General features: G+C 38.5%; 1 protein-coding gene and 1 long non-coding RNA gene across 9 annotated transcripts; one reads left to right on the forward strand and one right to left on the reverse strand.

The window, feature by feature from the left end:
- Positions 1-14333, forward strand: sonb (SON DNA and RNA binding protein b). Of its 8 annotated transcripts, XR_014530379.1 has the most exons (15): positions 1-159; positions 1573-1676; positions 1769-1940; positions 3186-4687; positions 5607-6025; positions 6115-6246; positions 6533-6754; positions 6855-6965; positions 7876-7992; positions 8360-8454; positions 9990-10076; positions 10641-10788; positions 10879-10944; positions 12131-12246; positions 13705-14333. XR_014530379.1 is itself a non-coding variant. In XM_083522279.1 (13 exons), the coding sequence occupies exons 1-13, from the start codon at positions 77-79 to the stop codon at positions 13861-13863; spliced, it is 3351 nt and encodes a 1116-aa protein (XP_083378405.1). In that variant the 5' UTR covers positions 1-76; the 3' UTR covers positions 13864-14333. The 8 variants fall into 8 exon arrangements, 4 of the variants coding, with proteins under 4 accessions (XP_083378405.1, XP_083378408.1, XP_083378406.1 ...); XM_083522279.1 differs by lacking the exons at positions 8360-8454; positions 9990-10076; XR_014530380.1 differs by lacking the exons at positions 10879-10944; positions 12131-12246; positions 13705-14333 and having other exon boundaries at positions 8363-8454; positions 9990-10768.
- LOC310715838 lies at positions 3354-7100 on the reverse strand. Its single transcript, XR_014530412.1, has 2 exons — positions 5581-7100; positions 3354-5512 (listed from the first exon to the last, which is right to left on the reverse strand). It is a non-coding gene; the product is annotated as an uncharacterized lncRNA (long non-coding RNA).
- Positions 14334-15659: the final 1326 nt, after the last annotated feature.

A 15659-nucleotide genomic window follows, 5' to 3' on the forward strand; every position in this document is an offset into this window, starting at 1 on the left:
CGTGCGTGCTGCGTATGTGGGTAGGTGCATTGTGGGATGTCAGTCACGAGAGTCCTCCGAGTTTGAGAGAGGGGAAATGGCAACCAACATTGAGCAGATTTTTCGGGATTTTGTAATGAATAAAATAAAGGAAATAGAAGATGAAAGCCAGGATAAGAGGTGACTATGTTTATTTTTATACTCGTAAAAAGAAATTATCGTGTTCTGATTTGATCTAAAAGCGGCACTGAAGCTCCCGCTAACTGCTCGCTAACAGGCCCGATTAGCACCATGCTAACCGGAAACACGAAGTCACTGCTGAGGAGAAACTACTTTTACGGATACCGAGTGATTTAAATATTGCTTGTTTTGTTTATAAGGTGTTATTAAGGTTTAAAAAGGTATTATTAAGGTTTATAAGGATGCAATGAGTCTTGGATCCTCGCCCTATAGGTTTTTTGTCTTCTTTGGTTGCTCCAGTTTGTATGAATGATACATGCGTTTCCACGCTACTATCAGCCCCTGTTAATTATATCTACTACATGAATTAGAAAGACCAAATGTTAATTAAATGCCTAAAGTGTTTCTGACTGCTGTGCAAATGAAAATCATCCACCGCTAAATTTAGATCTTCTGGATCATTCCAATGAGAATCACAGGGCATCACAGACTCGTATATCAGAATCCGGTTTATATCCATTATATCATATGTTAATAATTTCTAAGTGTATTCACAAAATCTTCGACCTTTGAGTATCAATGCACGACATTATTAGATGGCAGCTCAGTGGTTCGGAATTTACATCGGAAGGGGACACGTTTGTATCCCAGCACCATCAAACTGCCACTGCTGGGCCTCTTGTGCAAGGCTTTTTAACCCCCAACTGCCCAGCTGTAAATCGCTCAGGATTCACAGGGACTAGAAATGAAGGATATCTCGTGTATCAATTCTGTGTATTAATCTGTAGATTTTTTTTTTTATGAGAGTCTTCAGGATGGAGACCTTAACAGTTTTATAACCGTAGAAACAAAGGCCCTAAATGATCAACAAAACCAAATACTTCTTTTTAGCTTATTAAATCAGTAATACTACAAAAAATATTCGATTGTTACTTAACATGTCGCCTTGTTACTGAGATTTATCACCTCCATCACATCTTGAATATTATTAGGTTTGTCTATATATTTTTATATTTAAATTTTTATATTATTTTCAATATTTTTTTTAATTGCTCCCATTAGGAAAATCGTAATAAATCCAAAATACAGATTCCCTGGCTGTCTTACTGACTGGATGCTAAATATTTTAGGACTGACTTTTAGTTTTTTTTTTTTTTTTTTACTGCCTGCAATCACTCTTTTTGAGTAGAAGCAGAGGTCTGTATCATACAAACATGTTTGCAAATACAAGAGCAAGCTTTAGTAGGAAAACCTCTTGAAAATATTGACAAGAATATTAATCAACATGCAGATTTCTCATGTCATGAATGAGTGGGAAGCAAATCAATTTCATTGAAATGGAAAAAAATAAAACTACCACAGTTGCAAAATAAATAAAGTGCTGCTGTGTTTTTTTTTTTTTTTTCTTTCCAGCAATACAGACAACATGGAACCTAATAATGGGGAGTCGCACTCTGACCAAGGGACAGGCATAAATATAGACGCAACTCAGGCTGAAGCAATGAGCACAGTCACTGGTGAGTCAGTCTTATAGTTCACAGGAGAATGTAAACAAATTTATATTTTTTTCTATTTCCCCTTTCATTAATAATATATATTTTTTTTATAGATATAGTCGTGAAAATTTCGCCTCGAGGCAACAGTGTCAAAGAAGAATTTAATACAAAACACAAGAAATCAAAAAAGCACAAAAAACACAAAAGCAAAAAGAAGAAAAAGAAACTCAAGGAAGGAAAAGAGAGCAGCTCTGACTCAGAGTCTGGTGGAGAGACACAGGAAAGGTATTTACACACTGAATTAATAACTTGCGAAATACTTATCATAAGAAATAAACTACAATTTGCTGTTATGAAATATGTAATTACTTCGAGTAATATTGGTCATGTGGAAACAAAATGTTCGAGTAAATGTTGAGACGCCAATGATGTTGACGTGATACCAGTCACCAGCTGATACCCTCAGTTGTAATTCTCATCAGATCTTTGTCTTCTCATTTGCATTGTCTTAACAACAAAGCGAAGTGGAAATTGCTGTGATCTTTTACGTCTGTTTCGTAAAACTCAATTTTAATATCCAAGCAATTCTTATTAAAATTTACATTACATGCATTATTTTTTATTATAATCTAATTTGCTGAAGAAAATTATATATACACACACACACACACACATATTGTGGTGTGAAAAATCCTGATTTCTTATTTTTTTGCATGTTTGTTATACTTTAATGTTTCAGATCATCAAACAAATGTAAATATTAGTAAAAGATAACACAAGTGAACACAACATGCAGTTTTTAAATTACGGTTTTTATTATTGAGGGAAAAGAAAACTACATGGCCTGTGTGAAAGTGTTTGCCCCCTGTTAAAACAATGGTTTATCACACCTGAGTTAAATTTCTCCAGCCACACCCAGGCCTGATCACTGCCACACCTGTTCCAATCAAGAAATCTCCTAAATAGGACCTGCCTGACAAAGTGAAGTAGACAAAAGATCCTTAAAATCTAGACATAATGCTGAGATGGAAAGAAATTTAGAAACAAATGACAAGGATGGTAATTGAGATCTATCAGTCTGGAAAAGGTTCTAAAGCCATTTCTAAAGATTTGGGACTCATAGAAAAATATGGAACAGTGGAGAATCTTCCCAGGAGTGACCGGCCGACCAAAAATGTTCTGCAAAGCAGAGTTTCAAAATGAAAACCGCTGCTGAGCTAAAATAACATAATGACTTGTCTTAGTTTTGCCAGAAATCATCTTGATGATCCCCAAGACTTTTGGGAAAATACTCTGTGGACTGACGAGACAAAAGTTTAACTTTTTTTTTTCACAGGGCAATGTAGTTTTGGAAATTAAGTGAATTAATAAAATAGTTTGATTTGAAATAATAATGTGTGACAAACATGCAAAAAAATAAGAAATTAGGATCATTACAAGTGTTTTAAAAATGTACAACTTTGTTCCCTGTAACTTTATAAAGAAACCCTCAGCTAAATGTACTTTACATTTGGTTGTTGTTTTCTGTAGTGTGAAGAAAAAGAAGCGAAAGAAAAAGAAGAAACATAAACATGGAGAAAAAGGGAAAAAGATTGATTCGCAGTCTGGTAGCTCTTCTGAATCAGAGTCTGAATCAGAAATAAAACCTGTGTGTGAAACTGCTAAAGCATTAACTGGAAAGGTGCCTCAGGATTTACCTGACATTATTCCTCAACTCGAGACTGCTTCTGACAAGCACAAAGAACGTGAAAAAACCCAAAGGAGTTCCAGTCGCTCACGGACATCCCGGCAAGACAAGAGCAAGAGAAGGCAGCGTTCCAATTCCAGCTCAGGCAAACAGAGAACAAGACGTAGATCCAGATCTCGGTCAGCGAGGCGATCTTCAAGAACACGGTCAAAATCGCTATCAAGAAGAGAGTCAGTGCAGAAAAGACGGAGAAGCCGGTCCAGATCAAGATCACGCCAACGTAACAGACGGTCCAGATCAATTTCAGCCAGAAGAGGCAGGAGATCACGATCCAGGTCACGGTCTAGACAACATAGATCAAGGTCTTATGTAAGGAGAAGCAGGAGATCTCGGTCAAAAAGTAGGTCTTGTTCTCAGCTTTCCAGGCGATCTAGGTCTCAGAGACCGGAAAGGCATTCTATGTCAAGTTCCCGGTCAAAATCGAGATCAAATGATCAGCCTCCTGAAAATGAGACACAGATCAGTACGGCTGCGGAAATAAGGCATGAAGATAAATCATCTCCGATCATAAATCTAAGTCATGCAGAAAATGGAGACGAAGTAAAAAGTCAGATTGAACCAGTGAACCCATCAGACGGCGTTATAAATGATGGGCAAGGAGCTAGATTTGCCGGATCATGGAAACCGATTCCTTTCTTGGATGTAGGTGTGACTGTTGTTAGCTCCTCTGAAACCACCACCACAGTGAAGTGCATTACACCCACAATGGCTTTGGACATTAATGATGTTTCAGAAAATACCTTAGCTGAAGACCTCCACAGTACTGAAAATAAAGAAGTTATTACTCTTGTTGAGGAGAAAGACTCCCAAATATTTAAACAGAAGTCCATATCGCCAAATCGAAAGCGTTCCAAATCACCTTCCAGAGAAAGATCAACCTCTAGCTCTTCTTTAAAACAAAGGAAGTCCAGATCATCCTCCAGCAACAGCAGGAAGTCTCCTTTGCAAAGGAAAAGATCCAGGTCCAGAAAACGGGCTAGGCGTTCTAAATCCAAGTCACCCAAAAGGAAAAGGTCAAAGTCCCATTCGCCGAGACGCCGGAGAAGGTCTAGGACCTCAGAGAGAAATCGATCAAAATCTAGACACAGGTCTCGCTCAAACTCCAGAAGGTCCAGGTCCGGTTCACGCCGTAAAAGAGGGGGTTTCAGGAGCCGAATGTTTAGTCAACGGGATCGATGGAAACGAGAACCGAGCCATTCTCCTGTCGTCATCCTGCGGAAAAAAGGGTTGACCTCTCGAACGCAGCGTAGCGCTAGCCAGACGCCTCCTCGGCTTACTGAGCTCGGTACGATGAATCTTTTTTTTTTCTTTTTCTTTCTTAAATGTGTAATATTATTTTCTCATTGCATTCAGTGCTGTTTTTTTTATTTAGAAATGCTTTCTACGTAGGCCATGACGCATTTTTATTGACTAGTCAGTAGACGTAGGGTGTAGGTTTTTTTTGTGGCTGTCTATGATCCTCATAGTACAATGCAGGACCTTTTAAGAACCACGACTGAAGAAATCGGCTCGATAGTTTTACAGAGGGCATCAAAATCATAATGTATACGGCATAAAACATTACATGTGCCCATTAGAATACTTCAGTGGGAAAATAAATTGGTGTCTTAAGTTATGGTAATGATTTACTGATTGCCTTTATTGAATTAAAGTCTTTAATGGCATCTAATAATAATCATAATACAAACTATGAGGATGGATTTGGACTGTAAATAATATTAGCATTCTGCTATAATGTCTTGGGATGACACTTTGCACGAAAAGTTTGGCATTTAAGTGACTCACTAAACAGCACACCTCAACTATAATGAATGGATGTTCTGTGCCACCCAGATAAGGATGAGTTTCCTTTTAAGTCTATAAGGTTGAGTCCATCTATAAAAATGGTGAGTACTGCGCAAAGGGACATCGTGATTGCGTTCCGTCTATTAGTATGATTGCAACATGAGTGTGTATTTTTGAAGAAATGGCTCAACGCAGCGATGAAGTGTGTTGTCGAACAGAGTGGTGAGGGCTGTAAATCTGTAAGAGTGTTTAAAAAGAGAATCAGAGTGATAATCAGGAGGCTACATATCAAACGTGTAGTGTTGAGTGATTTCACCAGCAATTTCTGTCAAATCAGATCATAGTATTTTTTTCCTTATTATTATTGATGCAATGACATTAATTTTGCTGCACGTTTTACCTACATTCATTTCTTACAGATAAAGAACAGTTGCTTGAAATTGCCAAGGCCAATGCAGCAGCGATGTGTGCTAAAGCTGGTATGCCAATTCCAGAGAGTCTGAGACCAAAAGCAATCTTTCAGCTGCCCTTGCCAAACCCGAATTCCACTTCGTTGCCCTTACCTTTGCCCCTACCTGTTAATCTCCCCATGGGACTACAAGGGATGTCAAGCATGACCATGAATGCTGCAATGGCCAGCATGACTGCTGCCACCATGACCGCAGCTCTTTCTGGCATGAACTCATTAGCTGCCATGCCACAGATGGCCCCCTTACCCACAATAACCAACAAGCCTCCACCTTCGTCTGCGCCGAACCTAAATATGGTCAATATCGAGGAAGCGAAAAAAAAATTGGCAAAGCAAGCAAACAGCTACAGCATCAAGGAACTCACAGAAGTAAGGATTTTTTTTTTTGTACACAATTTTTTCCCCCATATCTTTTTGCAATACAACAGAATAACATATAAATGTGTCATTCTTTTCAGAAATGCAAAAAGATTGCAGAAAGTAAAGAGGAGATGGCTGTCGCAAAGCCACATGTTTCAGATGATGAAGACGACCGGCCCTTTGGAGGAGTTGCCCTTAAGGAGAATAAGGGCATTACATTTAGTCTCAGTGTATGTATGATTCACATTTATCTTTTGATAAATAATGCCATTGTCCCATTTTTTTAATATCAGCTGCATTCTCTGTAATGGTGATGAAATTTAAATGTACTCAGCATCATGAATGGTTGAAGATGAACTGTTAAAAATACAAAAAAAAAATCATTTGCTTTGCTCAGTTTATTATGCAGACAGTTACTCTTCAACCAGTCATGCTATTGAATCTCTCTTTTTCCCCTAATTTTGCAGTAATCCCCCTCCCCTCCCTGTGCCACCATGTCCCTCCCCCCTTCTTCAGAACCCCTCTGTGAAGCCAGCAGTAAGGTCTGAGGCCGCCTTCGCCAAGGAGTTCCCAGTGTCTTCAGGTTCACAGCACCGCAAAAAGGAGGAGGATGGAGTGTATGGAGAATGGGTGCCTGTGGACAAAAAGACTGATAAAGCAGGGGCTCCGTCAGCATCTGCTGAGGCTGAGGATCAGAGCAAAGTCAAAGACAGTGTTTTCCCGGAGGCGCCCACACAGGTCAGTTCTCCCCATTTCAGGCTGCTGTTACTTTTTAACACTGATGCAAATTCTGTCTAAATCTAATCTAAAATATTATTTTCTCTGTGGATGTCTATAGCCAGTGGACATCACACTTGCAATTAGTGAAAGGGCAGTGGCACAGAAGAGACTGGCAGAGAATCCCTTTGACATCAATGCCATGTGCATGCTAAATCGCGCACAGGAGAAGGTAAGCTTTACATTCGTTTTGTCAAAACTGAATATGCATTTCAGTGAATGAATTATGAATTAAACAAGAATCTGAGAATTCTTATGACCTATGAAAACCGTTGAGTGGAATAAATAAATGGGACACCATACCATACTTTTGCAAGGTCTATAAATGTTAATTAAAGCTAATAAACCAATCTGTTTACCAAAAAGAAGAAAGAAAGAAAAAACGAGCCAAGGTTAAAACTGTTCTGTAAAATATTAATGATTTCAATATCAACTACCAAATATGTAACGCTGGGAGTTATGTATTGCTGTGCAACGGGACTATTGTGAAAGTGATGGTGTTAATGTAGATAAATAAGGTACTTTCCTGTAAATGGAACTAGTTTCGAAAACCTTTGATACCACCTCGTAAAACAATGTGTTCTAATCAGATAAGACAAATTCTAAAAGGCGAAATCATTCCATAATTCCAAAAGAGATTTTTGGTGCAAAAAACGTTACCCACAGAGCTTTAATCAAGATAATGTGGAATCATGAATAGCTGCAAATACAAAGTAAACTTCAATGCAAAACCTTCAGGTGTCTAATAGTAAACCAAACATGAATTAAGATTTCACCTTCTACCATAACAGTGAATCAAATTATGCATCCAGATCAAGAAAATAGCACCCTAATTCATCGTTTCTGAATGACCTAGCCAAAACGCAGAACTGAATCTGACTGAAGTGAACTGGGTTGTTTACTAAGAAGCTAAAAAAAAAAAGCCATGGGTAAAAGTGTTCAGTAAAATATCATGCTTAGATATCAAACGGTCACTCAAATGCTGGACTCGTGTACTAATCAGTATTATTAAATGCGCATTTACAATCTAAAGCAAGCAGCAGGTCAATTTTTATTCCTTTTTTTTGTTTGTATATGTACAGGTTGATGCTTGGGCCCAGTCCAACACAATCCCAGGTCTATTCACTGGTTCTACAGGTGCTCAAGTGCTCTCATCTGAAGAGCTGTCCAACAGTGGTCCACAGGCTTGGATCAAGAAGGTAAAGTCATGACCTAGTGCAAAAATTCAGACCAGGGAACTTTTTCTTTCTTTATTTTGCCTAAGACAGCCTTTCCCCAAGTCATATAGATATACAGCCATCATTGCTGCACCAGCAGACTTGGCGGAAAAGGTATCAAACATTTCCCGATATATTGCCGGTTCTGCTGTCACAGGTCCAATGCCCAACTCTAATGTAAAAATATAATTGTTAATGTGTGTATTGTTAGCACTGGAACACACCTCCTCTTCCAACAAAGTAGTAATTCAATTGGATGTGTGTTATATTTCATCTTGTGGAGTGGGTACACCTTTCCACTAGGGTCATGCAGATTTCTTTTGTCTGTGTGTGTGAAATTCTGTTGTAGCAGGTGCATTGCAAGAGGGGCATCACACCTCAGTGATTGACTATAAACTACTTAGTAAGTTCTTTTAAAGATGGGAGGAAGGAAGAGCACCTGAAGTAAGTCACCTGGAGCAATCCTGTTGAATGAGATTGAAAACTCAAAGCTGATTACATGAAAACTAAACATAGTGTAGCTTCCAGTAGTAGCGGACGGTAGTCTACCAGGAACTCCTGGTGGTAGAACTTATAGAAGACATACTGAGAAATTATGTGGTGACTAAGAAATTACATTTTGTACATTTTCAATGGATTAAAGTGTCCCCCCTTTTAAAATGTCAGGTTTGTGTGATGTAAAAAAAATTAATACAAACCATCGAATGAAAAACCTTTTCTGTCTTTGTGAAAATACAATGTGTGAATATTAAGTAAGCAACAAACAATTTAGATTTTGATGAAAAAAAAAGTCCTGAAGAAATATGAGAAGTACTGATTACAACAATATCTTATATTCTCATATATTCTCTCATATGGAAAAAAAAGTCAAATAAATCATTCCAAACCAATTTGGGGCAAATGTGGTACAGTCTGGTGAGATTAATTCTGAAGGACATAATCATTCCATAATTCCAAAAGATATTTTTGGTGGCCAAAAAAACAAACAAATTACAGTGTTTCTGCCAGAACCCAGACCTGAATGCCATAAATTGGATGGATATTTGAGATGGTGTTGCACAGAATTGGTCAAATATTGGCAAGTCAGGATGTGCGACGCTGACAGACTCTTAACATCAAAAGTTCTTTTAACTATTAGTTCATGGACGTGCACAGGTATGCGTCTAGTTTATTGTAAATATAAAAAATTTTTCTGTGAAATGTTCGTTTTTATTTGTATACTTTGCAATTTCAAAGTGATTTTGGTTGGTTAAATCATGTAACATCACAACAAAGCTGCCATTTTAATAGCGGTGTGTAAACTTTTTTATGACCAATTTATATATATATATAATCTCCATCCAGAAACTTCACCGAGGCGTTTCCTATAGAAATCATATACATACATACATATACTCCTATAGTACCATATACAAGTCGAGCTCCTCACTGCTGCTTATATAATCACGTTAATTACATATCTAATTTCCTTATCAATGCAATGGCGTTACACCCCCAGAGAGAGCAGTGTGTTTGATCAGGTGTGTGCGTCTGACCTGGCCAAAGTCACTTAGTTACAAACACACACTTGTAATCATGAATTTTTTTCCTATATTATTCCTAAAAAAAAATTCTACAAATATGCATATCCAGTATTGGACAAGTGTACTTTACTTGTAAGGTTGAACTGCAAAGGATAGTTTGAGGAGCTGATCTATGAGCAAACTGGACAAAAACTAATCTGATTTTCCTGAGAGTAACCACCATGTGATGTGAATTATTTTTTTTATTATTTAATTTAGTTTATTATTTTCTAAAGATTTATGCCATTTATCATCCGTTGTCAGTATCTCAGGTTCAAGGATTTTCACAAGGTGTTTCACTATGTACTATTTTTCCCTGCTGATGGGGTTTGGGGTGGGGATCAGGGGCGAAAGAGGGGTGGGGGTTCACAGTGTGCCCTGTGAACTCTCACCACTCTATATGGAAACTTGTTGCAGGGTCAGTCCTTGTAGCTGCCTTGTTGCCATGGTCACTCTCAGGCCCCTCTATTCACGTCAGATGCACAGCCGATGATGAGGGCCTAGGTACGTATGTCAAACAACACCCATATTTCTATTCATGTGGATTTGTCTCCACTCTAAATGAAAACGTTTCTGCCTGTGTGTGTTTCAACTGAACTGGTGGGGTGGTAAGGCTGGTTTTGATTCCTCTGTCAAAGGAAACAATGAGATTTTGAAGATATTTCTGATTTTTTTAAAAACATTTTTTACATTTTATAGTATTAACAATGTGCATAAAATGATTGATAACGTTTAACATATTTAGCTTTAAATATTAAATATAACAGCTTTGAAAGTGCTACTTTTTTAAAACTTTCTAAAAAAAAATTTTATAATAAACCTTACATTTTTATTATTTGCAATTTTTGCTGATATCTTCAGGTAACCCCATGGATCCAGAAGATAGTTAGAACAGTTGAGTTATTCATAGTTTCAGTGCAACTCAAATCCATTCCTGACCTGTGTCCTCTTACTATTTCTTTTGTGCTTCTTTTCTCTCCCTGTCTTTTCTCTCATTTTCTCTCTTTCTTCATCTCTCCACTCCTTCCCTCCACACCTTCTGTGCATATCCGTATGCTTTTCATTTAGGACCAATTCCTGCGTGCTGCCCCAGTCTCAGGAGGCATGGGAGAGTTACTAATGAAAAAGATGGGTTGGCGTGCTGGAGAAGGCCTCGGCAAACACCGAGAAGGCACAGTGGAACCCATCGTAATAGACTTTAAAACTGACCGCAAGGGTGAGGCCTTCTCACTGTGCATCATACACATTTACACGGTGCTTATCCCTAACAACTTCTAATGTGCTGTATCTGATTTGATCCATTCAGGACTGGTAGCCGAGGGGGAGAAGACCCAGAAATCTGGAAATCTGGTCATGATGAAAGATCTTTTAGGTATGTCTCTTTTCATTAAATGTATACAGCCACAAATATAAAAAAGTTATTTTTAATGTGTATATAAGATTAGATAATTAGATAGAAAGTAAGACAGACAGACAGATGGATAAATGGCTTGATGAATGGATGGATAATACGACAGCTGGATCGATTTATTGCTGGATGAATAGATGGATGGATCGATCTATTGATCACTGGATAGATGGATCGATTGTTAGCTAGATGAATAGATGGATGGATTGAACACTAGATGGATAGATTGATTTATTAATGAATGGCTGGATGAATGGATCAGTCGATTGGATGGATGGATGGATGGGTGGATAGACGGATTAGTTGTTCGCTTTATGGATTGCTCAGTGCTACAATCTTGAAATACACTGTATGGCAAAATTTTGTAGACACCAGCCGATCACACTGCTAATGTCCTGAATCGGCCCATCATAAATATGGATGATGTTCCTCTGACGTTTGACCTGCCGCTCACTCGGACTGTCAACAGGAAATGCAAATCATTCGTCACGCTGAAAACAACTGGGCATGAAAAAACGCACTTCACCTGTGTTCTGAGCTGCACGGCATCGGGAGAAAAGCTTCACCGATGGTGATTTTTTTTTTAAAACGCACGACGATGCCAAAAAATAAACTATCGAGAAAAATTGTTGTGAAAGGAAGGAGGAAGACAGTGAACAATGACTTTCTTGGTAGGCTACTGTTTAGATACAAGCCGTGTAACAGACACTGTCTTTCATTAAAGCCTGTGTAAAGTTCATTAGTTTCAGTGTAGACATTATAGACTTATAGACAGGTACGGCGTAATTATGTTCAAAATAAAAATCTTTGTAAAATTCAGTGGGCGCGGCTTATATTTGGGTGCGCTTAATAGTCTGGAAATTATGGTAATTATAAACAGTCAAACCCCAGAGAGCAAAAGCTGGTGTGATGGTTCGGTGATGGTCACATCCTGAGTAAAAAGCACCTTTTTTCTGATCTGTGTAAGGATTCGGTTTACAGGTTACCCAAAAATCTATGTAATCTCATATATTCAACTCTAACCACAAAATAACTGTTCTGTAAAAATTTTTAAGTATGTGAACAAAAGTGTTGTCCTGTATACTGTTCAGATCTTTAAATAATATTCTTTTTTGTTTTGTGTCTGGCATCTGCCAATTATTTGACACAGGGAAGCACCCAGTATCCGCTCTAATGGAGTTGTGCAACAAGAAAAAATGGCAACAGCCAGAATTTGTCATGGTGCTCCACAGTGGTCCTGATCACCGGAAGAATTTTCTGTTTAAGGTTAGTGCACAATACAGATCAATGACATGCAATAAGTCTAAGGTGAATAACACTGAACAAATTCGGTACTAGTCATGTTATGTAAACGGAAAAATGTTTCGGCACTCTGTGCTTTCTGGTCATTTTAAACCTAAATCATTGGTCCTAAAGTTGTTGCATTTCACTTTATTCCGTATACAGTACAGTGCTGCATTAAAAATACTTGTTCGGTACTTGTCAGTTTCAGCGCTCCTCATGAGTTTTGGAACGAATTACCGAAAAGTACGGCGGTGTTACTGTATCTGTTCATGCTCTTCATTTCTGTTCACTGCTTGTAGGAGCATTTAATATTTTTAAACCTGGTAAATAACAAGTTCCACGTATAAACTGCTTATTATATGTTGTATGTGAGATTGTACAATAACTATTTCTCAGAGGTTGACCAATGGTAGATTTTACCGATAGCTAGATTAAATCGTACCTGCCTATAACCGATTAATCAACCGATAGTTTTTAAAACGAACACTGGATGAAAACGCTTTAAGATTCCAATTGTAAGATTGATTAAACTTTAAATCCCACCACCACCAACCTGCCCTTGCTGGGCCCTTGAGCAAGGCCCTTAACCCTCCCCTGCTCAGTTGTAAGTCACTTTGGATAAGGGCATATGCCAAATGCCATAAATGTATTGTTTAACATTTACTAAAACATATTTAGATAAGTTACCCCGCGGCTTAAACAACGAAGCGGCCAATTTAGAAATTTTTCCTGGGTTTTTCCTGATTTCACAAACTTCAAGCCAAAAAACGGAGCCACATAACATTAGACCAATGAAATTTTCAAACGGAAACGAAAAAACGCACCTCACCTGTGTTCTGAGCTGCAAGTGGGAGCTGAAAAAAAAGTTTTTTGTTTTTTTTACGCACGACGATGCCAAAAGATAAAGTCCTGAGAGAAATAGTTGTGAAAGGAAGGAGGAAGACAGTGAACAATGACTTTCTTGGTCGGCTACTGTTTAGATACAAGCCGTTGTAACGCGTTGAGTCTGGGTAAAGGGAGAGCTCGCTAACTCCAGTTACAACAGAAATCATATAAGCACAGACAGGTTTCCAAAATTCGTGCTTTTTTTTTCCCTTGGCAACAGCGTTATGGGTTAGTCAAAGAAACTTAGAAATGAGCATCAGAAAATAATAAGGACATAATCCTCGTCTTGAACACACGCAGTAATACTGGAAAAATGCAGTGGCATGCTATTCCCAAAATACCGCTCTGCTCCTAAAGGAAGCGCAACATATTTCATCCGTTACAACGTGTGTAACGTGTCTTTCGTTAAAACCTGTGTAAAGTACATTAGTGTAGACACCTGCGGCTTGTAGACAGGTGCAGCTTATTTATGATTCTGGATGATTTGATAATGAAGAAGCAATAAAAATACTGCTTACTGCAATGAAATACTTCTTATTTCATTTGTCTTTTCAGGTCGTGGTGAATGGATGTGAATATCAACCCCAGACAGCCAGCCCCAATAAAAAGCATGCCAAAGCCATGGCGGCTACAGTAGCTCTGCAGGCTATGGGGGAGATCGCAGGGGACAGCGTGCATTCAGGACCTCAGTTCACGGCAGCCACCAGCACCTGATTAGCACAGCAATATCATGATCATTTTACATGCCTGCAGGATACTGTTTCTGATTCTTCTCTCTTTTCCACTTTATCCTCTTATCCCCGATTTTAGTTTTAGTCCTTTTGTAAATACATCTTTATAGCCCAGGGACTGTCCAGGAAGATTTAAATAATCAGTATGTTTAATGGTTCATATCTGAGCTAAAGTCTATAAGCACCATAAAAGCCTAGCCAAACACAATTACTGTTTGATTCTAACAATGTAGGAAGCTCAGGCTTCATAGACATTCTTCTTCTTTTTTTTTTTTTTAAATATATATATAATTTTCATTATGAGGAGATTGCAGATGATGTATTGCCTTGGTTTACATATGTGCGCACACATTACACACGTGATGCAATTCCCACTCTCATTAATAGTGTTTTTGATTGTGGACCGGTGAAATATTTTATTTGATAAATGTAATAAATTTGTTGTTTACAAAATACAGTTTGTCTGACTGACTTTGTTGTGTGTTGGGTAGAATTATGTTTTGGTGTGTGTGTGTGTGTGTATATATTATATATATAATTTAGAATATTTTGGAAAAGATTAATATTGGAGACTCTTGGTCTCACAGTCTAATCAGCGAATTAAATCCAAACACCTGCAAAGGTTTCCTGAGCCTTCAAATTGGTCTCACTTTGGTTCCCTAGGCTACACAATCATAGGGGAAGACTGCTGATCTGACAGTTGTCCAGAAGACAATCTTTGACACTCTTCACAAGAAGGGTATGCCACAAACATTCATTGCCAAAGAAGCCCACCCTCACATACTTCTCGAACACGCCTGACTTTCTCATACAATACCACAACTCTTCTCTCGGCACCCTGTCGTACGCTTTGTCTAAATCCACACACAATGCAATTATTTCTGAGCTTCTCTATACGTCACCATCAACATTCTCAATGCAAATAATGAGTCTGTAGTGCTCTTCCTCAGCATGAAACCATACTGTTGCTCACAGATGATCACCTCTTCTCTTAGCCTGGCTTTCACTACTCTTTCTTATAACTTCATAGTGTGTCTGATTAACACAATTCCCCTGTAGTTACTGCAGGTCTGCACATCTCCCTTATTCTTAAAGATCGGTACCAGCACACTCTTTTTTCCTCAGGCATCCTCTCACCTTCCAAAATCTTGTTGAACAACCTGGTTAAAAACTCCACTGCCATCTCTCCTAAACATCTCCATGCTTCTTGCGGTATGTCATCTGGTCCAACCGACTTTCCATTCTTCATCCTCTTAATTGCTGCTCTCACTTTCTCCTTACTAATCCTATCTACATCCTGCTTCACCAACTCCACATCATCCAACTTTCTCTTTCTCTGATTTTCCTCATTCCTCAGCTGCTCAAAATACTCCCTCCATCTTCTCAAAACACTCTCCTTTATTTATCCTTTATTGCTCTAACTTGCAGCACATCCTTCCGGGCTCGGTCCCTCTGCCTGGCCAGTCTGTATAAATCCTTTTCTTCTTCTTTAGTGTCCAACTTCTCATACAGCTCCTCATATGCATTTTCCTTGACTTTTGCCACATCCCTCTTCACCACATCTCCTTGTACTCCTGCCTTCTTTTGTCATCACTCTGCTGATCCCAATTCTGTTTTGCCAACCTCTTTCTTCTTATGCTTTCCTGCACTTCCTCATTCCATCACCACATCTCTTTGTCTTTCTTTCTATTTCCAGATGTCACACCAAATACCTTTCTAGTTGTCTCCCTTATCACTTCTGCAGTAGTTGCCCAATTATCCAGCACCTCATTACCACTA

The sequence above is a fragment of the Silurus aristotelis genome (genome assembly GCF_946808225.1).
Source record: "Silurus aristotelis genome assembly, chromosome: 20".
NCBI lineage: Eukaryota > Metazoa > Chordata > Actinopteri > Siluriformes > Siluridae > Silurus > Silurus aristotelis.

Excerpts from the sequence above, each read along its gene's own strand:
- sonb (XM_083522279.1), top strand. The coding sequence starts at position 77 with ATGGCAACCAACATTGAGCAGATTTTTCGGGATTTTGTAATGAATAAA. Across the intron at positions 6,247-6,532 it reads GCATTACATTTAGTCTCAGT|AACCCCTCTGTGAAGCCAGC; the intron begins GTATGTATGATT and ends CCCCTTCTTCAG. Across the intron at positions 6,966-7,875 it reads TAAATCGCGCACAGGAGAAG|GTTGATGCTTGGGCCCAGTC; the intron begins GTAAGCTTTACA and ends GTATATGTACAG.